The sequence below is a fragment of the Trachemys scripta genome, chromosome 1, assembly GCF_013100865.1.
Source record: "Trachemys scripta elegans isolate TJP31775 chromosome 1, CAS_Tse_1.0, whole genome shotgun sequence".
In the NCBI taxonomy this organism is placed as follows: Eukaryota; Metazoa; Chordata; order Testudines; family Emydidae; genus Trachemys; species Trachemys scripta.
In genome coordinates, this window is record NC_048298.1 from 138,695,846 (window position 1) to 138,721,256 (window position 25,411).

The 25,411-nt window shown below is 49.3% G+C and overlaps 1 protein-coding gene across 5 annotated transcripts; it reads right to left on the bottom strand.

The window, feature by feature from the left end:
- Nucleotides 1–606: 606 nt before the first annotated feature.
- On the bottom strand, nucleotides 607–17,256 carry PEX5 (peroxisomal biogenesis factor 5). 5 transcript variants are annotated; one of them, XM_034786857.1, is made up of 16 exons: nucleotides 17,207–17,256; nucleotides 16,309–16,491; nucleotides 15,786–15,821; nucleotides 15,476–15,608; nucleotides 15,119–15,253; nucleotides 13,680–13,785; nucleotides 9,592–9,682; nucleotides 9,183–9,305; nucleotides 8,740–8,832; nucleotides 7,519–7,638; nucleotides 6,600–6,743; nucleotides 3,781–3,851; nucleotides 3,164–3,379; nucleotides 2,839–3,004; nucleotides 2,426–2,583; nucleotides 607–1,874 (listed from the first exon to the last, which is right to left on the bottom strand). In XM_034786857.1, the coding sequence occupies exons 2-16, from the start codon at nucleotides 16,456–16,458 to the stop codon at nucleotides 1,673–1,675; spliced, it is 1,944 nt and encodes a 647-aa protein (XP_034642748.1). In that variant the 5' UTR covers nucleotides 16,459–16,491; nucleotides 17,207–17,256; the 3' UTR covers nucleotides 607–1,672. The 5 variants fall into 5 exon arrangements, with proteins under 5 accessions (XP_034642748.1, XP_034642736.1, XP_034642744.1 ...); XM_034786845.1 differs by having other exon boundaries at nucleotides 6,567–6,743; XM_034786853.1 differs by lacking the exon at nucleotides 17,207–17,256 and adding an exon at nucleotides 17,142–17,178 and having other exon boundaries at nucleotides 6,567–6,743.
- Nucleotides 17,257–25,411: the final 8,155 nt, after the last annotated feature.

Here is a 25,411-nt window from a genome sequence, read left to right on the forward strand (position 1 = left end):
AGCTCAGCTTTCACCATTAAAAAAATTTCTAGCCTTCATGGTTAGCAAGAAAAGTTGGAAAAAACAGCCTGAGGATAACTGATGCAGGGACATCTGTAGAGCACCTGAATCACCAGCTCTGAGAGGTAGAAACTGCCCCATTCAGTTGAACATGGTGTTAATACCAAGACCACTCTGATGAGCTCCACCAACCCCACCCCAACAGGGTCTCCGCATATAGCAGAAGAGTGCAGCAGACCCAGCCAAAGAACCCACCCATCCACTCACCTGCCCCAAGATAAAGTACTCAAGGGGGGGTGTTGGGCTACCTCCCCTGACTCTCTGGGGGAGCCCAGCTAAGGCCACCTTTGCCACTGACTATTGTGCAGATTGGGGGCCTTTGTCTGCCACCAGAACTCCAAGTGGTGGGGGCCTAGACTGCCTTAATGTCCACGAAGGTGCAGGGTAGGGGGAGACACACAGACAGCAGCAGCAACCCTCTACAGTTATGCCCTACCCCAACATCCTTTCCTGTGGGCCTCGAAGCATCCTCTCAAATTCCACAGGAGCTTCCCCATACGAAGGCTCGTACACCTCTCCAATACATACACACAGCCAGACACTACAATATTTTGAAAAGTTTAATTTTTTCCCTTCTATTATACAAAATATTTTACAATTAAAAAAAAAAAGAAAACAACCTTTCCCTCCAAAATCATATACAGATATTTATAATTCACAAGATTCAATTACAGGCTGGGGCGGAGAGGGGGGAGGAGACCATCTGCACAAAGAAAATAATTCCCAATTTATTTTACAATGATGGACAATCAAGTGAAAATTAAGACCTTACCCCCACCTCTGCTTTTGGCCAAGGTGCTTTTATAGTTAGCCAGCTTCCCCCAAGTTCCTGGGTGACCCCCCAAACTCAGCCCCAGGGACTCTTCTCACTGCAGTCTCAGAGCCTCCTCACAAATCCCAAGTGAGAGTGAGCCCAGTGAGACACACTCAGAACCAGGACACTGTTACTAGCACATGGAAGGGGGGGGGGGGCGAACAAAACAAAACTACAAGCCTCACAAAGTGACCCACCCTCTGCACACACGTGGTGGGGGTGGGTCTGCATGCTCAGCTGGGAAAGTCCCAGGGTTAGTAGCCCCAGCACTCTCAGACCCCACAGCAAACCAGGATGGGCAGCCCCAGCACTAGAAAGCAATCCTACACCTAACCAGCACGCTCAGAGCCAGTCGTTTGAGCGGGCAGTCTCAGCTGCACAGCATAGTTATGGCAGGGTCTGACATGAGGGTATCACAAATGCAAACTTGTTATTTTATCTTATAAGAAGTGATCTTGATACGTTCCTATTTCCCCATCCCTTCCACCCCCCACTGATTTGCTTCCCAGTGCCAGCAGCTCTTCCCGTGGAGGGTCAGAATCCCTTGGGGAGATGGTGCCACATGGGCCACTCACTGATGTTCAGGCCACAAGACACAGGTGAGAAGTTACCTCTACCATGGGAGGTCCTAGAGAAATGGCAGCCAATGACTTGCCCCCAGCAACTGAAGGGCAGATTTGAAAAGGAGGTGTGTGAACCCCAGTAAAGCTTTCCCTCCGCCCCCCCCTAGAAGGGGCTTGTGGGACATAACTACTGGCCTGGGCCCACCCTGCATTCACAGGGGAGCCCATCCTCAAGTCACTGCTGGAGGCCAAAGGCCTGGAGCAGGGTGGGAAGGTCATGGGCATCGGCTGCCCCATACAGATCACTCTGGCCCAGCATGGAGAGGGCCATGCGGAGGGTGCTCCAGATGTTGTCAGACATGGCACCTTGTTGGCCCCGTGGGCCCCGGCTCTTCTGCTGCATGTGCAGGGCCTCCAGGAAGTGCTCCACTGCTTCACTGTCAGCATGACATGGGAGGGAGGGAGACAGAGTTAATTGGGGAGGTTTGCACATCCTATGGGTGAGAAGGACCCACTAGATCCCCTCTTTGGATGGCTCAATAATCACCCTTCCACACTTCCTCCAGCCATTCTTCTTACCCCTGCTCCTCACATACCTCATCATTGGCCTACAGGACCAATGAAGCCAATGTCCAAGCTGTAATGGATGTGGCTTGACAGCCCCACCTCCAGACACAAGCTTGAAGACAATCACTGCGACAGATCCTTTCCATAGTTCTGAGATGCTCCCTCCCTTTGATACTGGGAACCAAGGGAGTGGGGCTGGTACTTTGCTCCTGGGGCAGACAGACATGCTCTGCTCCCTCCTTGCCAGGGTTAAGGAGCGCATCCTATGCCCAGAGGGACCAAGTGGAACATCCTCACCAATACCCCCTCACTTCCCTTCCCTTGAGCCCCCTCCCAACTAACTGATTGGCTCCCACTCGGTCATAGCAGACCTGGCCGGGGCCAGCACCCAACCCCCATCTGGCCCCTCGTTCCCACTCACCGATGGGCCCCCAGGTTGATGCAGCTGATGCCCAGGTTGTAGCGGGAGCGGATGTAGCCTGGTTGCAGCTCCAGTGCCCGACGATAGGCGGCCACAGCCTCCTCACTGCGATTCCCGTTGGCCAGAGTGGCACCCAGCTTGTTCCACAGGAGGTGATCCTGGAAAGGGGGGAGCGGAAGCACGTGACGGGGGCATCAGGCATTGAACCCTACATCCTTGTCCTTCACAACCCTCCCCACGTCCCCATCTCTTCCCCACTCCATCCAGTATTCAAACCTACTCACCCCCCCAAGTCAGCCTGCTGCTCACCCCATCGGCCTTTCCCCCAAGGCAAAGTCCAGCCCCACCTCCACACACACACACACAATCCTGAATCAGCCCTGCCCCCCCCAAACCCCACTCTGCCCCCTTACGTTGGGGCGCACGCTCAATGCGGCACTGAAGCAGTCCACGGCCTTCTCGTACTCGCCGCTCAGGTTGAAGAGGACGCCCAGGCCGCACTGCACATCGGGGTCTACGGCCGAGGGGGCACTGCGCACGGCTGCCAGGAACAGGTCCTTCACCTCCATGAACAGGGAGCTGGGGAGGGAGAGAATGAGGGAACCCACCCATTGATGGGTGCAAGCTCCCTGCAACCCTTCCTGGGGTCACCCCCACCCCAATGGACCCAGCTACAAGACCACAAGCAGGACTGGGATATTCTGCACCTCCCCCAGTTTCCCCATCCTCCAGACTCACTCAGACAGTAGGGAACCCAGGATGCGCTTGGAGGATCCCAAGCTGGATGCCAAGCTGCTTCCTTCCGGGTCCTTCCCCACCAGGTGGGCATAGGCTGGCTTGTGGCGCAGCCAGTCACGCAGGGTTTCGCATGCCTGCTTCTGCAGAGACTCATTGGTGAAGCTGACGGCCAAAGCCATGAGTGCAGTGACGTTCCCTGGCTGCAGCGCCAGGCACCTGCAGGGCAGAGGGGGAGAGAGTGCACAGCATTCACATTTTTGGAGATGTGGATAGGAAACTTCGGTGGCCTTTTAAGAACACTTCTCCAACCATCTTGGTGGGCTATGAACAGGTTGAACAGCAAGCGCCAGTGTCCAGGCAAATTAAGGAGGGATCCATTAGGGGGCAGGAGACCTTGATTGGGTCAGAAACCCGCTCTCTACAGCAGTCCACAGGGAACTTATCCTTCCAAGTTTGCATTTGGTGCAGGGAAAAAAGCACTGGAACTTTGTTTAGCTTTTAAGCAGGGAAACCAAGATAAGGTGGGTGTCATTAGTGGCCAGCAAGCCAGTCCCTCTGGGAGCCACGAGCAGAACCCAGGAGTCCTGCTTTAGATACCCTCTTCACCAGCTACTCACTGCCTGAGAGCACTGATTGCAGACAGCTCTTGTTCATTCTCTGCTTGGGTGGTTCCCAGGTACTGCCAGGCCTGACGCAGAAACAGAGACAAGCTTATTTATACTTCTTCAGATTGCAAGTACAATTAAAGGCACCATCTTGTGCCCTGGACACCCTTTTAACCAACCCCTCATAAGCACCCTCACCTCTCCCACACTCCCCAGGAAAACAGGTGGACTCTGCAATGCATCCTGAAAGTCAGCAGGTTTGGGCTATTTGGAAAGGTGGAGGGGGAGTGAGTCCCGCCCCCACACACAACATGCTGCCAGCAGTCCCCCCTCTGCTAAACCCTGGGGCTCCAGCTTTAGCACCTCCACCCATTACAACTGGGACTAGACTGCAGGGTGAGGAAGAAAGAGAGGCAGGTCTCAGGCCACTGAGGGCCTCAGAGAGATAGCACAGCCCAGCAGACAGGATATTGAAGTGGGAATGCTAAGAGACTCAGTCAGGAGCAGCTTGCTGTGGTCCACAGGTGAATCATTATGTCATGATCGACAATACTGAGGCAGCTGAGAGATCTAAATATAGCAGCATTGACACCTGATTTGATCTTCATCCATCACCAGATCATCTAAGCATGTAGACAGCACAGCCTCCTTGCTGCACCCACAGCTCTCCCCTGATTAGCGGATTTAAACCTCTTTAACGTTAGTCAGATATTATGAGTTGTCTTACCCCCACACCACAAGTATGCTCCATCGTCTCACCCAGAAATGGAAGGTTTGATCCAGGCTGACAGTTGGCTGGACTGACAGCATGAAGTAACAAGCATAAGCCATACAAAAGTTCCCTTAAGCAGGGAAGCCAGTACCCTGCTCTCTAAGAGAAGTGTTACTTGCCACCAGCAATGGACCCAGCCACTTGTCAATGGCCTTCATGAGCCAACACAGGTGATGACTAAGTGCCCCCACCCTTCCAGAGCCTCAGTGTGAAACTACCTGAGACTGAAGCAGAGCTGATTGAACATGCATGCCCTCAGAACACTGCCCTGTCCCCTAGAAAACAGAGTTTAGTCCGAATCTCAATTTCATCCTCACAGCAATGACTCAGACTAGCCTCCTGATCAGGGCTCTGTGAATACTAGGATGAAGGCAAAGCATCCCTTCTTTGTCTCCTGCACAGCCATAGCACACCATGCAGAATGGGCCCCAAGACTTCCATCACAGCCATTCCAGCAATATTCCCTCTCACTCTGTCACTGGCCCTCTAGAGTCTACCATGGTGACTTGTAAGGACAAAGCCAAGGAAGTGGGTACCTAAGAGGCCACATGATCAATGGCAAGGACAAGAGCCCATAGTCCTATCAAACCACTGATGGAGTGGCATGTTCATCTCCCTCAAGTGTTTCAGTCCCATCGCTGACAGCAGATTGTCAGAACTGGCCCTTCACCCAAATGGAGCAGCGTTCCCTGACCTCAGACAACAGGAGATAGTGATCTGACCAGGACATGGGTAAGCTCTCCAGTTGTCCAACATCCAGTCCTAATCAGGACACCAAATCAGAAGTGAGACCAGCTGTCTGAATTGAGCCAGACACCTAGGACTGACCCACCCTAGCTGTCAAGTCCTCAGCTGACTCAAAAGACTCAGCATTTGCATGGCTGTTGAAGACAGTCACCAACCTCATGACTCCAAGGCCACCATGGTAAGGACTTCAGCATCTCATGCAGGGAGTCTAGTGCTTCAGGAAGACAGATACCCTAGAACCTACCAATCCCAAGTTATAGCCCCAAGATTCTAACCAGCTTTAGTCTGGGAGACCTTCTGCACCATAGGTCAGGTGCACACAGCTTGACCATCTTCTCAGTAAGCCCCCTGGGGTTCACATACAAGTACACAGCCAGAGTTACACACCCGAGAACTGGAGTCACCCACACCACCCCCTGCAGCACAGCTCCCCCAGCTTGGGAGTGGTGGGCCATATTGCAACCCCAGGCTATATCTCTGGGGAGCCTTGTATTACATTCATGAAAGTTCTCTGTATGATCATGTTCTACTCCATGGGGGCAGGTTACCCCAGCTCCTCCAGGAGCTAAAAACAGTGGGGAGGATTACCCTGGGGATTGTAAACATCCCCAGAGAAGCACCATACCCGAGGGAGGTTTGCATATACTGGTACAAGCTGGGTCTTCCAGAGACCAAGTGACAAAGAAAGGGCTTCTGGTATAAAAGGCTGAGTTTAAAGATAGTCAGGACCTTCATTTTGATTCAGCAAATGGGCAGGACCTTCTGTCCAAGGGGAGGCCCAAGCCTTGTGGAAGGATTGGAAGGGTGATGGCTTACCAGATTCTACATGTGGAAGGTGGGTGATTGCTGGTGTACTTAGCAAGCGGGTAAGAACTTTTATTGTTTTTAACATGGTTTCTCTGTGATGCTTTTGCATAGAATAAATGTACTTTTCTTTGGAAGAGCTGTGTGGTGACAGGTAAAACACTGTTGTCTGTGGAGAGAAAGCAACACAGAGGCTCTGGCCATTAGGCAGACTTGCTTGCTGGCAATAGTGTATGGCAGGGAGCTGTGCAGCTGTAAAACTCCCAGCCAGAAAGGAGTGGGACATAGGCCCCCTGCCCAGAAACAGGTAAGGGCTAGAAACCTGAGACAAGGCTGAGCACCCCTGGAGTGGGCCATGAAGGTGAGGATACAAGTGCAGTTGCTTTGAAACTCTGACAAGTGGATCTCCCATCCCTAGACTGACCCAGTCTGACCTTGCTTAGGGAGCTGAGCCAGGCTCCAAATGGCAAGATACCTGGAGCAGACCTGCTCTCCTTGCTCCGCTCACCTCCACGTGGTCAGGTTTCTGCTGCACCGCAGCCTCAAAGAGCAGGACAGCATTGGGGAGGTCACCCTTCTCCAGGCACTTCAGACCCTCATCAAATGCCTGTGGATGATCCCTCATGGGATTGTCTTTCTCAAAGAGATAACCCTACCAGAGACAGCAAGCAAGGGGTTAACACTATGGGCAGGAGACAGGTGGGTCAAGGGCATGACTCAGAAACAGCTGATGTGCGCCCACATGCCATATCAACACTTCTGCAAACCCACCACTATCTTCTCCCACCCCTTTCTGCTCCAATAGCCAGAGACACTGCAATGGGTGATGAACAGTTGGTCCCTGAGCACATGGAGCAGCTGGTATTTCCCTCCTGAGAGGGCTGCAGTGTGCCAGCTCACAGCAGACGTGGGCAAAGCAGCTCCTGCCCCCTCTGCTTCCCACTGAGTCTGGAGTGAAAGATCCCACGCCCCAGCCTGGGGAGAGATGCATCAGTTGTGCAGGGGTGTGTGTTTGTGTGTAAGTTTACCAAATTTAGGGAGTCTCCATCAATACAGGGGACACAGAAAGAAATGGCTTGTGTTGTGGGGAGCACCAGAATTAACTGCTGGTGTGTTACAATTGATTTGAATCTTCAGCAGTGGTCAGGGCTTCAGCAAGAACCACCATGTATTTTTTCCAGTCTGACCCTGGTCAAAGGTATTGACAGAGACTCTGGCAGCAGCAAACTTCCTCACAGCAGTGCCCACCCATGCCCAGACAAGAGACTGGCTGTCAGGAACAGCGCCTGGCCTTTGACACTAAGAGGGGATCCCAGCAGCATGAGCTGCCTTGCAGCAGCCCTCTCAGTACCCAGCCTGGGAGAAGGGATTTTGGGAGCTCTCAGAACTGCCCAGCACAGCACCCCGCATTCGCTGCCCCCCATTACCTTGTCATAGGAGGAGGTACTGAGATCCTCATAATCTGAGAGCCAGGGGTGAGCCTCTGCATCTCGCTTGGCCATCTCCTCCCACTCTGCCTGAAGCTTGTCCCAGAAATCCACATCTGACTGAAGAGAGGAGAAGGAAGTTAAAGGATAACACCCTGCTGAGCTCCCCCTACATGTTCCCTGGAGATTCCTCTCTCTAGGGCTCTGAGCCCCCCTCCTCATCTCTCCCCTGACAAGAAAAGGGACTCAGACAGTTCTGGGGCCCTAAGGCACCCTTCATACCCCAACCTCTCTGTGACGTTCTGTACCTCATCGGAAAACCCTACACCCTCCATCTTCATTCTTATAAAATGATTGTGTGGTATCCAATGCAAAGTTTGTCATGTTGGGTGTCTTCAGAAAGCTCATGATGCACTGAGCATTGTTGTTACAGTAATGTTATACGTTATAATTTCATGTATATGGTTATAAGGCTGAAAATGTGTCCTCATGGCTTAAAGCAAGCCCAGGCAAAAACTCCCCAAGAGCAGAGGGCAGTTCACACCCCCTCAGGGCATGTATGGGACAAACCCAGCCCAGCCTCACAGGAACAAGGGACACTGGCCTAGGCAACAACAAAGGATCTGTTGGACTCTTGAGTGAGTCACCCCTCCCCCCCCTTCCCTTAGTCAGTTTGGGACTACGATAAGGTAATGCTCACCTGACTCTGAAGTTTGTAAGGGTATTGAAAGTGTTAAGATCAGCTTAGAATGCATTTTGCTTTTATTTCATTTGACCAAATCCGACTTGTTATGCTTTGACTTATAATCATTTAAATCTTTGTAGCTAATAAATCTGTTTGTTTATTCTACCTGAAGCAGTGCATTTGGTTTGAAGCGTGTCAGAGACTCCCCTTGGGACAACAAGCCTGGTACATATCAATTTCTTTGTTAAATTGACAAACTCATATACACTTGCAGCGTCCAGCGGGCATAACTGGACACTGCAAGACGGAGGTTCCTAGGGTTGAGTCTGGGACCAGAGATATTGGCTAGTGTCATTCGGTTGCACAATCCAAGCAGCTCACATGCCAGAGGCTGTGCGTGAACAGCCCGGGAATGGGGGTTCTCACAGCAGAGCAGGGTAAGGCTGGCTCCCAGAGACAAGGATTGGAGTGACCTAGCACATCACCGGTCCAGATAACTCCAGAGGGGAACGTCACACTCTCCCATCCAGTTTTACCTCCACAGCAGTCTTGGCTTGCTCAAATTCTGTATCCAGAGTGGATGCATTCCCAGTTCGGGTGAACTGATCCACCCAGGCATCTGATACCCCCTAGAGGGAAAGAAATAAGATGGAGCTCCTTGAGATTGCAAGATTAAAAAGCAATGCAATGCATCTCCCCTGCCAGCAGGGGGTGCTGTAAGGAACCCCCCCTACAAGTGAACACTAATTGCCAAGGCATTGCTGTGAAGAAGTTCACACTGCCAGAGACCATCTCTGCTCCTGGCTAGGCACTGCTTTGGAGAAGCTCATGCTCCGGAAGCCCCACGCCACCGTTGGCTGAACGTTAATGGGACCCTGCTGAGAGAAAGTTCACCCTGCCATTGTCTCTCCCCTCCCCAAGGCTGGGCAGTGCTGCAAGGAAGTTTGCACACTGTGAGCAGCTGGGGCTGGGGTCCTACCTGCTGCTGTATAAACTCAGCTGTCCACTGCTCTGCCTGATCCTGGTCTCTGGGGGTCAGGGTCACCTGATTAGCCTCAATCGACACCCTCCCGTCTCCGATCTGGCGGACAAACTTTAGGAACTGTGACAAAGAAATGAAATGTGGGAAGAAACCTTCACCAACAACCCCCACCAAACTCTCCATATTTGCTAGGCAGATCTGGGCCCCCAGAATCAATAGCACCAGAAGGAAAAGGAGATAAAATATGCCAGTTTCACCAGAGTTGTATGGTGGAAGGCATGATCCTGGGGGTTGTAGGGCTCAACCCCCAGAACTAGAGGGAGAAAGGAGGGGAGACACAGAATGGCAGGAGGTCTCCCACCCCCCTCACACACATACCTTCGTGGGGCTCCATAGCATTTCTCACCTCAGAATTGTTGAGTTTGGGGTCATCCACTTTAGAAAGGAAATCGTTGGCAGTTTTCTTAAGATCATCCTCAGGTTGATATTCCTCATACCTGTAATAATGAGAGAGAGAGAGAGAGAGTCTGATCTGACACTAAGGGCTTGGCTACTCGTAGAGCGCTTTAAGTTAAACCAGCCTTCGGAGAGCGCACTAGGGAAAACGCTCCAGTCTGTCCATACTGAGAGCTGAAAGCGCACTGGCGTGGCCACATTTGCAGCTGCATTGGGAGTGGTGCATTATGGGCAGCTATCCCAGCGTTCAAGTGGCTGCAACGTGCTTTTCAAATTGGGTGGGGTGGAGTATGACAGGGAGTGTGGGGGGAGAGAGAGTGGGTTTTTGGGTGCTGAGAGTGTGTCAGCACGCTGTCTTGTAAGTTCAGACCCCTCTCCCTCCCCCGCCTCTCTCTCTCACTCACTCAAAGCAAACATTAGCTGTTTGTTTTTTTTTCCTCAGACCAGATAAGCAGCCGGCACTCCGAAACTGAGCTTTGAAAGGGCACTTCGGTGTCCCAAGTTCACAAAGACAAGAGAGGCCACTTCAGTTAAGGGGATTATGGGATGTTTGTAATGTTACTTCTCGTTTACACTGGCACTGAAGCGTCTCACCCAATACGCAACAGCTGTTAATCCTCTCGGGGAGGTGGAGTACCAGCAGGGCCAGCTCCAGGGTTTTTGCCGTCCCAAGCGGCGGGGGGGAAAAAAAAAAAAAAAAAAAAGCCGTGATGGGCGTCACTTCGGCGGCAGCTCCACCACACCGCTTTCTTCTTCGGCGGCAGGCCCTTCCCTCTGAGAGGGACCGAGGGACCTGCCGCCGAAATGCAGCAGAAGAGCTGGACGTGCTGTTCCTTCCCCTTGGCTGCCCCAAGCACCTGCTTATTGCGCTGGTGCCTGGAGCCGGTCCCGAGTACCAGGAGCGCTCGAGCCAGGGAGTCAGAGCACTCTACGTGTCTTGCCAGTGTGGACGGGGAGTAAGGTAGAGCCCTCTGAGAGGCTTTATTGCAGTATAACGTGCCAGTGTAGCCAAGGCCTTAGCAGTAGGGGGCTCCATGTTTATTCACAGCCTACCCCCCTCTCTGCATCACGCCACACAACAGTCCCTGGGGCTGGAGAGCCCACATGATCTGTTCTTCACCCAATACTATTCAGTATCTTTATTAACAATCTGGAAGTCATTGCTGGGATAACTGTGCCAGATGACACACAGATTGGTGGAGTGAAATAAGGATAAATCAATTATATAGAGCAATCTGGATCGCTTGGTAAGTGTTTTAATACTGCCAAAACCAAGGTCAGATATCTAGGAATAAAGAACACAGGTCACACATACAGGATGGGGGCTGTATCCTGGAGAACAGTGACTCTGGAAAGAGTGGATAATCAACTGAACAGGCACTCCTAGTAGGAAGCTTGGCTAAGACGGCAAATGCAATCCTTGGACATATAAACATGGGAATAGCAAACAGGTGTAGGAGGAGTGGCTTTACTTCTGTATACACATTGGTGAAGCCATTCCTGGAAGTGTCTAGTTCTGGTGTGTATATTTGAAAGAGGATATTGAAAATTGGGAAAGGGTTCAGAAAAGAACAACAAGAAAGATTCAAGGTCTGGAAAACCAGCCTTCCAGTGATTTAAGACTATATAGCTTATTAAAGAGAAGGTGAAGTCATGGTCTATAAATAGCTACAAAGGAAGAAGATATCTGATGGGAGAGAGCTCTTTAATCTAGCCAACGAAGACAAACAAAATCCAATGGCTAGAAAATGAAGCTAGATACATTTAGACTGAAGATGAAGTGCAACTTTTTTAAACAGCAAGGATAACTAGCCATTAGAATAACTTCCTAGGAATGCAGTGGATTCTCCATCACTTGAAATCTTTAAAGCAAGGCTCAGTATCTTTCTAATGGATATGCTCTAGCTCAAACAGAAGTTACTGGTCTTTGTGATGACATCCCTGGGCTAGATTCACAAAGGAATTTAGGTGGTGTGATGCAGAGCACTGCAATGCCTAACTTTTGGGCACCCAGAAAAATCACAGGAACAACACTGTGATCCATAAAGCCTGAGTTAGGCGCCCAGGCTCCCTGTACAACGACTGAAGAGAGATGGGCACTGTATAATGTGATTCGCAAAAGCCAGTAGACTAGGTGAGGATCCACCTAAGCAGGGCACAGAGATAGGCACCTGCGTCTGCTAGTGATCCACAGCCAGGAGCCCCTCTCCTGGAGTCAGACTCTTCAACTTAGGCACATAAGGTGTTTCTTGTGAAAACAAGTTAGGCAGGTGTCTAACTCCACATAAAACAGCCAGAGGAGAAGGAGGACGATGTAGTGGTGATACCCAACTTTATATATATAGCCCAATAGTTTGAGCACTCACCTGGGATGTGGAAGACCAGATTCAATTCCCCCTCTCTGCCTGAGTGGGAGAAAGGTGGGAGACCCCTGTTCAAGTCTTCTCAGGGATATTCTGATGTGGGCCTCCAGCAGACTCTCCTGTTGAAGCTGTTCCACTGTGGATAAATACTTAAAGAGTCATTGGCCAGAGGGAGAGAGAACGACTCTGTAGCCTGGTGGTTAGAGCACTCACCTGGGAGGTGGGAGACCCTGAGTCCAGTTCCCTGGCTCCCATGAATTTTTAAAATTATTTATCCACAATAGAACAGCTTCAGCAGGAGAGACTGAGGGAGCCCCACACCAGAATATCCAATAGCCCAGTGGTTAGAGCACGCACCTGAGAGGTAGGAGACCCCTGTGAAAATCTGTTCCCCCCCTATGGCAGAGGAGGGAATTAAACTTGCCTCTCCCACATCCCAGACAAGTGCTCTAACCACTGGGCTAAAAGTTATAAGGTGGCTGCTGCCACCATCACCATCTCCAGATGGATTTTGAATGGGACCTGATGCAGTAGGCAGCCTCTGAGCACATCCACTGGATTGAGCACTCACAGGACTTAGGCAGGTGAACATCTATCTTCCCCGAGTCTGTGAATCGTTCTGGGGCTTAGGTGCCCAGACACCTACTGTGAGGCAACTATGCACATGCCCAGAAACTTAGGAACTGGGGAACTTTTACCCTGCAAGTGTAGACACTGCATAAGTTTAGGCACTACAGAGTTTGGCAGGAGTGTGAGGTGCAACGGAGCCTAAATCTGGAACTTGGGCATCTAAATCTGGGGTTTAGGCACTTAAGTACCTTTGTGAATCTAACCTTCTGTTCTGCAGGAGATCAGACTAAATGATCATAATGTCCCTTCTGGCCTTAAACTCTATGGCCTAATCTACATTAAAGGGAAAAGTCGATCTAAGGCTAGGTCTATACTACCCGCCTGAATCAGCGGGTAGAAATCGACCTCTCGGGGATCGATTTATCGTGTCCCGTTGGGACGCGACAATCGATCCCCGAATCGGCGCTCTTACTCCACCAGCGGAGGTGGTTGTAAGCGCCGCCGACAGAAAGCCGCAGAAGTCGATTTTGCCGCCGTCCTCACAACGGGGTAAGTCGGCTGCGATACGTCGAATTCAGCTACGCTATTCACGTAGCTGAATTTGCGTATCTTAAATCGACTCCCCCCTGTAGTGTAGATGTACCCTAAGCTACGCAATTTGAATTACTTGAATAGTGTAACTCAAATCAACATAGCTTAGATCTACTTACTGCAGCATCCACACTACACGACGTCGATGGGAGACACTCTCCTGTCGACTCCCCTTACTCTTCTCGATCAGGTGGAGTACAGGAGTCCACGGGAGAGCAATCGGTGGTCAATTTAGCAGGTTTTCACTAGACCCACTAAATCGACCGCCAATGCATCGATTGCTGCAGCGTAGACAAGCCCTATGAAACCAGGGTCCCCGTGTTTAGTTATGTTGTTGTTGAAACTGCCAGTGTTGGGTGGAGGAGGCTCTGCCTCTTCCGCTTTCTTGAATCAAAGATCTGAGAACTTGGTTGAGACCCAAAAGCTCTGAGATCAGAGTGGATTTCTGTCATCTCCCACACCTCACCCACCCTGGACATTAGTGGGTGCAGGAGGGAAGAACAGAGAAACTCACCACTTATCTGCCAGTGACTGGTCTTCTGTTTCCCCCAGCCACAGCTTCTCCTCTGACTGCTCCAGATATTCTTCTGCCCACTTGGCAGGAGATACAGACAGAGGGTCTGTACCGGTGATTGGGTGGTGGGAGAAGAGGGAGGAACAAGAAGATAAAACAGAACACTGCTCAGAGAAACTTCAAATTTAGATCTCTCCAATTTACAGTTAGATTTGTAGTCCAGATTGTTACATTAACAGAGGGTTCTTGCTTTTTTATTAAAAAACAAAAACAACAACAAAAACTTGGACAGCAGCAAAGTGGGAAATTTCATTCATCAGGAAAATGAATAACACATTGCATATTTCTAGCTTCTTTCATCAGAGCCTCTCAAAGATCATCATAAATGTTAAGTATGACGCCTATCTCCAACGGGTGTATGAAAGGAATAAATATGGATAGTTTCAGTGATCAATGAAAAGAAGCCACCTCTGGGGTGGGGCATAGCAGCTGTTTAACTGCTGCCCAACAGTTCAAGGTAGAGATTCAGTTGGTTAGAGTGGAGGAGACTAGAGTCCATCCCAAATCTTCACATGCTGTGTGACCTTGAGCAAGTCACTTCCCCAGCTAGTGCAACAAGCAGAGTATTCCCCTCCCAGCAGGAAACATTAATTGCATTTGTTTTCAGGCACAGAAAGGACCCCACAACATTTATTTTGAAGCGGGAAACATAGATTCCCCTCCCCCCTCCGATTGCAGAAATTGATTAACAGATTTGGCTGAAACATTCAACAAAATATTCCCCTCTGGGCCAGGACCCAAGTTTCACCCCAAGAGGGAGCATCAGAGAGCTTCATGTAGCCGGGGAGAGACCAGCTTTAGCCTTGTCTATGTGGAAAAGCTGCATTAGTTTAAATTAACGTTTTTTAAACCAAATTAGTTAAACTGATGCAGACCTCGCACTGGACACTTATTTCAGTGTAAGAGCATCTTAGTTTAGCTTAAACCTGTTCCCAAAAGATTTTAGCTAAACCAAAATAAGACATTCCTGCACCACAATAGGAAGGCCCACACGGGTTGCTTGCACGGTTTAACTAATACACACAATACTCTAGTCTCCTGGGGGCTACTTTAAACTTTAAACACAACAACTGAAATGAGACCACAGTGCGGGTGCTGGTGGCCTGTGACTCACAGGAGGTCAGACTAGATGATCTGGTGGTCCCTTCTGGCCCTAAACTCTATGATTCTAAATCAGGTTAATTTCACCCCTCATGTTGTACCAGTGTGACATTCCCACGGAGGCAAGCTGCTAGGGCGAACTGCCCTATTCTGAATACTATCTGCTGCGTCTACCAGATGCACTCTAATCTCACGCACGACAACCCCTGCATGGGAGAACAGAGGGGGGCATGCTACCAGGCAACACCCCACCCAAACTTCACAAAGGAAGCCTTCACCTGTCACCTCCGCAATGAACTCCTGCGACCAGTCAGCCTCATTGTAATCTGGGAAGACGTCAGTTGTAGTATCCGCAGCTCCCAGAAATTCCTGGGCCCAGTTCTCAGATAGAGCCAGGGCTGCCACACCTGGAGCTGGGAGAGGGCAAGAGATGGGGATGGTTCAGTGACAAACCCCAAGTGCCCCACCCCCATGAGGATTAGAGAAAGCCTAGCCTCTTAATTTTCAGACACACCCTGCCCTAGCTAAACAGGCCTTCTCTTTCAGTTCCCCTTAACACATACCACCGGGGGGACGGGGGGGTGGCAGAAACCCCAATGCCCCTAGCCCTTTCCCCCCCCCCCCCCCCCCCTCACCTCGCTGTGGGGCTTGGCGGAAGCTTGACTGCTCAATCTCCTGCATCTCAGCCAGCAGATCATCCATTTTAAAGGTCTGTGGGGCACGGGAGAGCAGGGGGGCATTCTGCTCTTGTAGGAATTCTGCAGCCAGCTGCCAGGGAGAGAAAGAGAGAGTTTTTGATGAGAAATACCCAGCAGGAGCTCTGGAACCAAAAACATGAGAGAAAGAAGGGAGGGCAAAAAGAGAATGAGAGACAGGAAGAGTGAAGACGGAGCAGAGAGAATGTGGCAGCAAGAAAGATAAGGAGAGTGATACAATTGTTCTTACCTCATCTTCAGAGGCCACTCCCAAAGGTTTGGACACCTGTGGGAAAAGATGCCAAACAATCACCCCAGTGATGGGACCTGGCCTCCAGCATCACCTCCCCACTACCATGGGACTAACTTGTACCATACCCCCACCCATGACAGACCCACACCACACACACAGCAGGACCAACATCCCACCCAGACAGATCCCCTGCAATGGGTGAGACAACCACATCTCTCCTTTCTGGATATACCCCTGCTGTGACTGGACAGACTCCCCCTCCCCCAATCTAGTGATCCTACAACCAGCCCCTACAATGGGGTAGGCCCCATGATCCCTCACAGCCCTTCTCCCACTAACAAGACGGCCCCCTCACAACCTCCACCTGCCCTGACAGCCTCCCATGTGCTCAGACAGACCCCCCACTCCTGCTCCCCAAAGCCCCAGTGCATCCCTGCCCATCACTCGCAACAGAGAGACATACCAACACTCCTCACATCAGCAGTCAGATGGACTCCCCAACCCATTCCCCAGTACTCACTGCCTCTGCTCCAAGACCTGCAGGGGGCCAGGCCGAGGGACCTCGGAGCCCCTCCTGCCGCAGGGCCTTGTCCTGGGTAAAGTGGCCAGCCAGCTTCATAAGGGGGTTAGAGCCCCCACACTCAGGCTCCACGAGCTCCCTCATGGCCATGGTGAGGGCAGGGGGCACTGCACCTCACCCTGTCTGAGGGGAAAAAAAACCCAGAAAGCACGAGTGATGGTAGGGCTCTAGGACCCCTGGCAGACAGCGCACCACGGGGGATGCAGAGCCTTGCCCAGCACTCATCTGCTCCATGAACAAGCTGATGGGGTTTCATCTGAGCTTTATGGCGGGCGGGTACACATGTTACAGACTGCCCCCGCCCCCAAGCCGCCTGAGCAAAGACCAAGGACTGAATGACCATAGGGGCCGAACACGCCTTCCCCCCAGGAGAAGGAACCTCACAGGTCGTGGTGTGGCCACCCCTAGAATGGCTTGACGGGGGGTGGCTGGGTGGGATGCAGAAGGAAAGCAATGCAGACGCCATGACAAAGAGGGGGCCTTAAGCTCCCCTTTATCTGCCCTTGGGAGGGATCCCCGCCTCCCCCAGCCCTTCTCCTCCCCCCCCCCCGCCTCGCTGTCTCACTCTGTCACTCCACCTCGTCCCCGTCCCTCCCCGTTTCCTACCCCTGACACACACACATTCTGAATACTATATGCTGCCCTTGCTGGGCCTCCCTTTCCCCGGGGGCCTCAATCATTGTCCATCCCCTTGCACTTGGGCAGATGCAACCCACTCCCCAGGGCTGCAAGGCCTCAGCCGCCCCCGCCAGCCAGGCACCTCCCTATCTCACCCGGGCCCGGAGCTAAGGTGAGGGCAGGGAGGGGGACTAGGGGCTCCCCTCTTTCCATACGCTACCTTAGCTCTGACTCTGCCGCAGCTTTTGCAACACTCACCAGGCAGAAGGGGGCGGAGCTAGCTCTTAAAGGGACAAGCGCCCTACGAGGGCAGCGGCGGGAAAGGGAAGTGTTGAAGAGCAAGTGGCAGTCACCCTCTGCGAGGTAGCGCTCTCTTACAGCGTCATTCACACAGGGGCCCCGACCGTGTCTAAACTCAGGAGTTGCCCTAAACTGCTCTAAATAAACTGGATTTAATTCAACTAGTGTTTTAACTTGAGTTGATTTAAACCAGTGCAATTTCGGTGTCCCAGGAGAAAAGAGAAGTTTCAAGGACTAGGCACCAAGGAACAGCTGTGGGAGTTCTTAAAGGGCCACACACCCTAAGCGCCTCCACGCCCTCTGCACCCTAACAGAGCAGTACCACCAGAATGCTCTTAAAGGACCAGGCTGCCTAAAAGAGCAGCCCAGTGAGCTCTTAGAAGGCCAGCGACTATGGCAGAGCAGCACAAGAAGCTTTTCACTCTCTTCCTGAGAGAGAAACCCAGGGACTTAGCGGGTCAGGCAATGCAACAGAGCAGTGAAGGAAGCTCTTAAAGGGCTAGGCACCACCACAGGGAACCTAGGAGCTCTTATGGGGCCAAGCCCACTTAAGCCATGTCTCCACTAGGAAGAAAGGTGCGTTTGAGGCATATGTTAGCCAAATTGTGTCAATGTATGTATGCTGACACCCTAATGTAGCCAAGGCCTTTGTAGTTCTAACACATTAGCTGATCAAGGTAACCGGGATGGAGGAGTCGTTCTTTCCTAGTGAATACAAGGCTTAAAACAGCAGCACCAGAAGGGGGCCAGGGGCCAAATCAGGGCAGCACCAGGAAATTAGTGAAGTGCTAGGTCTAGGTGTCCTGAAAGGCCACACCACAAGTTCTTAAAGGGCCAGCTACCATGTGTAATGATCAGTGTTGACTGCCCCTCCATGAGGAGGTGGTGCTATATCTTTTACCTTACTGCTAAATTCTTGTCTCGTTTTCATATTATGTTATTGTTTCTAATCTGCTCATGGGTTTAGGAGGAAATCAAGTCTATCTTGTGTGTGCTGGAGTTGTTACTTTCAGTGTCCTGATAAATCTTCTGATTTCTATGAGCCCGTATTACACATGCTAAAGTAACACAAGAAGCTTTCCATTGATCAAATGACCAGAGCAGGCAGTACAGGGAGCTCTTAAAGTGACAGGCGATTTGAGAGGGCAAGACCAGAGAACTCTAAAGAGCAAAGAAGGCACCATATGAGAACAGCACCGTGAGAAAGCACTGTGTGATACCCTTAATTCAGTGCACAGAATGCACAGCATGCAAGGAATGAATCAGGGTTGTGCAGTGAATGAGGCTTTGTAGGATCCCTGCATCATTTGTGCAGAAGTTGGAAGGCATGTAAAGATTATGAAGAAGGAAGGGCTGCAAGAAGAGAAAAGGTCTTGTGGCTTAGGCAAGTTAATACTGTAGAAGAGAACTCAGTCCCATGATCCATCCCTGCTTCTGCCACAAGTTTCCAATGTGATGTTGGACAAGTTACTTAAATCAGAATATTAGCAGATGGCCATTAACTGCGTTCCTTATTTTCTGAATGCCCAACTTGAGACAGACCAGCTTGGGACCTGATTCACAGAAGTGCTGAGTGCTCACAACAGCAACAGAGGTCAATGGGAGCTGTGGGTGCTCAGCACCTCTGGCAGTAATACTGTGTGGTCTGGAAGCATGTGCACAGACTGGGTAATTAAGACATTTCTGAGTTCTAAGTCTTGTTTTGCGATTGATTCACTGTGTGGCCTCAGGCAAGTCTCAGTTTCCCCATCTATAAAATGGGAATAATAGTGGTCTCTTATTTCATAGTAGAGATGTGGAGAGCCTTTTATTAATATTTGGGAGGCTCAGATACTATGCTGATGAGCACCAAAAAAATCCCATGAAGAAATAAATAATAAGAAATAATGCAGGACATGGATGGTAGGTAGTAAATAAGGCAAAGGGCCACACAGTAGAAGATGAGAGGAAAAAATAAATATTGAACAGCTGCCTCATTCCCATTATTGCTAACCCCAAGTGTTAAAAAATAATGAGTCAGGTCCCAAAATCATGACATTCTAAAAATAATAAATGCTGGGTTCTTTTTGTTTGCTGGCTCAAAACCCAGAAAGCAAACAAAAAGGTATTGCTGTCAAGATTGTCTCCACAACCATGAGGGCTAGAAAAAACACCAAATATCATGAAATATCATGAAACTTGTGATGTAATCACATTAGTTGGCAACACTTCATTCCTTGAGCACCCTCCATCCTGTCCACTGACACAGCAGTCCTGTTGTAAAAACATGACTTTAAAGATTGTAACATAAATCATATGCACAAGGGTGCTAAATTAAGGTTGCACAGAGAACCTTAATTCTGGTATTCCTAACTTTTGAATGCTTGGTATTGTGACCTAAATAATGTTCTTTTAGTATAGTTTATTTGCATGTAATCTGTGTAGATGTGTATATGTAGACAGTCAATTTAAACAGTGCCATCAAAGTCTATAGATTCCATAAAGTTCTTGTTATGCACTATAAATGTATTTAATCATGGCAACATGACAGACCAACCCTCAAAAGGGCAGGAACCCAGAGCTCTAATCTGGAGGGTAATCCCAAGAGTTTTTAAAGACACAGGTCTCCTGAGAGGATAGGACTAAAGAGCTCTTAAAGGGCCAGACACCCTGAAAGACCACCAACGGGAGTTCCTAAAGGGATAGGTGTGACAGTTTCCCCCTGGGGTGCCACCTGGAACTGGGGTACCACTGAGCCCTCTGATCCACCAGCCTGGGCTCCCTCTCCCACTGTGCTGCTGTAACACACTGCAAAGCCCTCCAAGCTTGCACTTCCACCAGCATTCAAACAGGTAGGGATACACCCAGCTGCAGTTACATGCAGGCTCTCTAACCACCAGTCTAGGACCCCAGAGCAGTACCGTCCTGCCCTGATAAAATCTGACCAGTATATGCCCCTCCCTCAATGTGAAGAGGATCATGCACACTTGTGGTAACCGAGCTCAATTGCACACTGGTTTGGATTAAAACATAAAATAAGTTTATTCACTACAAAAAATAGATTTTAAGTGATTATAAGTGACAGCAAACAGATCAAAGCAGATTACTTAGTAAATAAACAAAAACACAAACTGGACTTAAAATACTAGATAGGTAGGATATCAATTAGCAAATTTTCATCCTGAGTGATAAACAGACTGTCAGATTCTTGAGGCACAAGCTGCATTTGCTTTGCAGCTTGGGTTTCCCAGGTTTTCATACACAGGCTAGAAATCCCTTTAGCCTGGGCTCATCACTTCTTCAGTTCAGTCTTTGTTCCTCAGGTGTTTCCAGGTGAGTTGTAGGAAGAGTGAGGTACCATCATGATGTAATTTCCCCCTTTTATATCTTCTTCCCACTTGCTGGAAAGCTCTTTTGCTGTGATCTGGGTCAAACAGTTCCCATGGTGTAGTGCTAACTCTGAGAGATTTCTATTGTACACAGTTCCTGGGGTAATCCTTTTGCCTGTGTGCATTTCCTCAATAAGACTTTGACATTGTTTGGCCTTTTTATTGTTGTACCTGAAAGGCTGCTTGTGGGTGTTTTCAACCTCACAACATGTTTCAGTAACACATACATAGCCAAACTTCATAACTTCACATACAATGATAGCACATACAATCCAACGAGATATTAATGTGTAGAAGACCAAGAATTTTAGAAAGATACCTCACAAGGCATACTTTGTGCAAAACATATCCTAATTATATGACAGTGGTGAATATTGGGGTGTCACAGTAGGCACCCTGAGAGAGCAACCCAAGAAACTCTTTAGCACCAGCCATCGTGAGAAAGCTGCCCATGGAGTTCTCAGACAGAGCCAGGGCTGCCACACCTGGGATGCAGGAGAGAAAGAGTCATGGACTGAGGAAGTTCAGTAACAAGCCCTACTCTCCATGAGGATTAGATAAGCCCTAACCTCCTGATCATCAGACACACCCTTCCCTTCCCTCTTTTGGTGCCCCTCAAGACATACCACCTTGCTGGGGGGGGGTAGGGGAGGGGCTGACAGAAGCCCTAATGCCCTGAGCACAGGACAGCCATTTCTCCCCCCAGGCCTCCTCATCTCACTGTGGAGGCTGACAAAGCTCATCTGTTCAGTCTCCAGCATCTTGGCCAGAAGATCATCCATTTTAAAAGCATGGGGTCAGAACTGACTCAGAATGAAGAGCTCTCCCCAATGTGTGTGTGCTTATAAATGTATGTATGATATAACTGGAATAGGGTTTTGCTACATATTCCATGTAACATAGCTACGTAAAGATTATGATCTACTGGTTATGTTCATCCTAGTTGTATGCAGGCACCATTCGTGTGTTCAAAGTTATGTATACTTGCTTGATTTCTAAGTAAGCTTTGTGAGGCATTTGGTCAGCTTCTTTAGGAAGGAATTCGCAAGGTTAAGTACCCGATTAGGAAGCATTTGGAGAACAATGCATCTTGGAATGCTCCAATCCACATAAGAAGTCTTCCTGGAGACATACAAGATACCATGTGGACAGTTGCTTCTGTCTGTAAAGACTGAGTCATGCATGGACATGTGACTTGCCCAGGTGACTTCAGAACTCCATCTTGGAGCTGGACTTTGCATAGGAGAGAGGAGGGGGGGGGGTCTCCACCCACAAGAGAAAGTCTATTTAAACCCGTGGGAGACCCCTCCATTTTGTCTTCAGCTGGCTAAAGAAGGAGCCTCTCCACCCCCCCAGGATACTTAAAGGAAACTGGAACAAAGGACAGTAACTACAGAGGGTGTGAGTGATTGCTGGACCCAGGCTAAAAGGAGATTAGTCTGTAAAAGGGAGCATTCTGGAACTGGTGAGGATCTTGTCTGTATTTAGTTTGATTAGACATAGATTTGCGCATTTTATTTTGCTTGGTGACTTACTTTGTTCTGTCTATTACTACTTGGAACCACTTAAATCCTACTTTCTGTATTTAATAAAATCACTGTTTACTTAGTAATTAACTCAGAGTATGTATTAATACCTGGGGGAGCAAACAACTGTGCATATCTCTCTATCAGTGTTATAGAGGGCGAACAATTTATGAGTTTACCCTGTATAAGCTTTATACAGGGTAAAATGGATTTATTTGGGTTTAGACCCCATTGGAAGTTGGGCATCTGAGTGCTAAAGACAAGCACACTTCTGTGAGCTGTTTTCAGGTAAACCTGCAGCTTTGGGGCAAGTAATTCAGACCCCGGGTCTTTGTTGGAGCAGACAGGAATGTCTGGCTCAGCAAGACAGGGTGCTGGAGTCCTGAGCTGGCAGGGAAAACAGGAGTAAGGATAGTCTTGGTACATTAAGTGGCAGTTCCCAAGGGGGTTTCTGTGATCCAATCTGTCACAGTGTCACCCACATTACTCCTTGCAGCACAGCAGCCTATGCACCCTGTTGGCAATGTGAGGTCAGTACTGAGTCAGATGGGAAAGCATCAGTCTCCTGCAGGGTAGACTCCAGGGTCTGAATGCTCCAGGCTATGTCCCTGCAATTTGGTTCTTATCATTTACTTCTGTGTTATGGTCAGTACAGGGCAGAACAGTTTCAGGGAATGACAGATCTAACAGCTGTGAATCCTGCTGCTCTGATATCAAACAATAGCTCCCACACTGGGAAGGCTGGGACATACTTTAATTCTGTAACCCCGCCTCAGCAGATGTCGAAGTGGCTGGGGGGGAGGGGGAGTCAGGATTCTCTATCCCTTCCCTTCTCCCAACAGCTATTACACTGAGGGGACAGGAACATACTGGTTTTCTTTGCCCCCTTATTAGAGGATGTAGTGGGGAAACAGTGACATACTGGGATTCTCTACCCCTTCAGGAGCCTTTATTTCAGTTTGGTGAAGATCCCTTGTATTCTTGGCTCATTTCAGAGGTAGGTGAGATGAGATCCCTGTATTAATAACTGCTGTGCCCTGGTCCAAAGGTGGCTGAATTTCAAAACTCACTGACGGATTCCTGCATAGACACCATGGAGAATGTGGGAGCTGCTTGTAATATTTTTATGAATATCACCTGTTCGTCTGATTGTTGGATTGCTGTTGTATTGTTTGCTATGTGACTACCAGAGCTAAATCCTGGGAGAGTTACACTGGGCAGAAAGCAAACAATGGATTCAGACAAGCCCTGTTGCAGGTACTCAAAAACAATAAAGTTTTACTCCTCTGAAGTTTTACTTCTACCTTGCTTGGGACACTGCCTGGCTGGTGACACAAGAGCGGGGTGGTCCAGGAGAGAAATCTAAACAAAGTGCTTTGGAACTATTAAGAGCACAGCCTCCAATGAGACAGGGAGACACTGGATCTGAATGGAAATGTGTTGCATCTCAGAGTCCGGAAGTGGGGAGTCTGGAATAAGCTAGCCTGCCTAAGCCATAGGTAAGGCATAAATGCATATAGACTTATTGTCTTAAGAATCTGTTTCACTGAACGCCATTGTTCTGAATAAAAAATACTTTTCTTTAAGAAACCTACTTGGTCACTGTAACAATCAATAATTAGAGCTCCTAAAGAGAAATCTACGGCAGGGGCCAAAACCCAGTTAGACTTGGACCTGGCTAAGAAATCATGGATGGTACACAGGGGACTACAGCCCATTGCCTGATCTGAGAGTTGGAATATTGTGTGATTCCACCCAAGAGGGAGAACATAAAAGTAATGAGGCCTGTCCACAGAGCTCTAATTGGCTGTTTTTTGGTGGTCTCACCAGAGAGACCCAGGACTGAATTACCATCTCTCCTGTACAGGTGTCCCCCAGAGCTCTGTGCATATGTCTACATTGCAATCCAAAGTGTGACTGCAGGACTGGTAGACATACATGCGTTAGCTTTACCAGCACTAGCACGGCTAAAAATAGTGTAGATGTGGTGCCACAGGGTTCAGCACAGCCTAGCAATACGAATATATACCCAGCATTTCCAAGATGCTTGTACACCCCACGCTGAAGCCTGAGCCATTGTATGACTCTGCTATTCTTAGCTGTGCTAGGTTATGTATGTCTACCCATGCTGCAATTACATCTCGTATTGCTGTGTAGACACCCTTAAGGCACGTTACTGAGGGACGGGGAGCTTGCCCTGCCACTGCCCAGGCTATACTCACTGTACAGAAGATTCAGCCTCCAGAGGCTGTTAAGCTGGCACCTGCACCAGCCACTATTAAAACACAATGAAGAGAAACATGACATTAGAATAACTAAGAGTATCCCAAATCCCACAGCTAACCTGAAACCTGCAGTATAAGAAGGCAGTGTTATGGTGAATATGATTTGTGTGCAGATTCTGAATCAATTCAAACCCATAAAACAAAGAGTCGTCTGTGGAAGCACACACAATTTCTTGGGCTAAAGAGCTCTCATCTCCTATGTACATTGATGTTCAAACTGCAGTATCAGGTCTAGGCAACCTTTTACATACAAAGCCAGGGACTTAATCCTTTCAGGAAACTTTTCTGCCTTTAGTGTGTATTAGCCAGATTTCATATAAAATTATATATTAGCAGAGAGAGACTATGGCTTTGGTTGATTGAGCATGGGGAATAGAACATAGGACACCTGGGTTCTGTTTCTGGCTCTATCACTTCCCTGTTATATGATCTTGGACAAGGCACTTTACTTTTATGTGGCTCCGTTTCCCCATCTTGACATTAAGGATAATGAGATTTTTATTGTTGTGATATTGAATTGCTTTTTGCAAAGACCTCTGAGTTCCTGGGATGGAAGGTGCTACAGAGAGAGTGAGAATTTTATCATCAGTTGTTGCTGGTACCCTTAGATATTCAGGGAAAGCAAGGGAGAGTACTGAAGCTTGCAGTTAATCTATCTTTCTGCAGGAGCTATGGCTAGAGTGAAACACAAAAACAAGAAACAGGCACGTTTCACTTGGAGGTAGAGTTTAGAAAATGGAAAGGAAGCAGGGAAACCATACAGGGGCGTTTCAGACATGTTGTATCCTTAAAGGTTAAGATATGAGCTCCGCAGGCAACCCACCTGTTTTACTGCCTTTTCCAATCCCCCCTCCGCACTAGCCTGCGCCCCTCTCTCCATCTGCTGGAGACAGGGCCGGCTCTGGCTTTTTTGCCGCCCCAGGCATGGTCTGGGAGAGCGGCCTGC

Excerpts from the sequence above, each read along its gene's own strand:
- PEX5 (XM_034786845.1), bottom strand. The coding sequence starts at position 16,458 with ATGGCCATGAGGGAGCTCGTGGAGCCTGAGTGTGGGGGCTCTAACCCC. Across the intron at positions 15,822-16,308 it reads CAGGTCTTGGAGCAGAGGCA|GTGTCCAAACCTTTGGGAGT; the intron begins GTGAGTACTGGG and ends CTTTTCCCACAG. Across the intron at positions 7,639-8,739 it reads AAGCCAAGACTGCTGTGGAG|TCAGATGTGGATTTCTGGGA; the intron begins GTAAAACTGGAT and ends TCCTCTCTTCAG.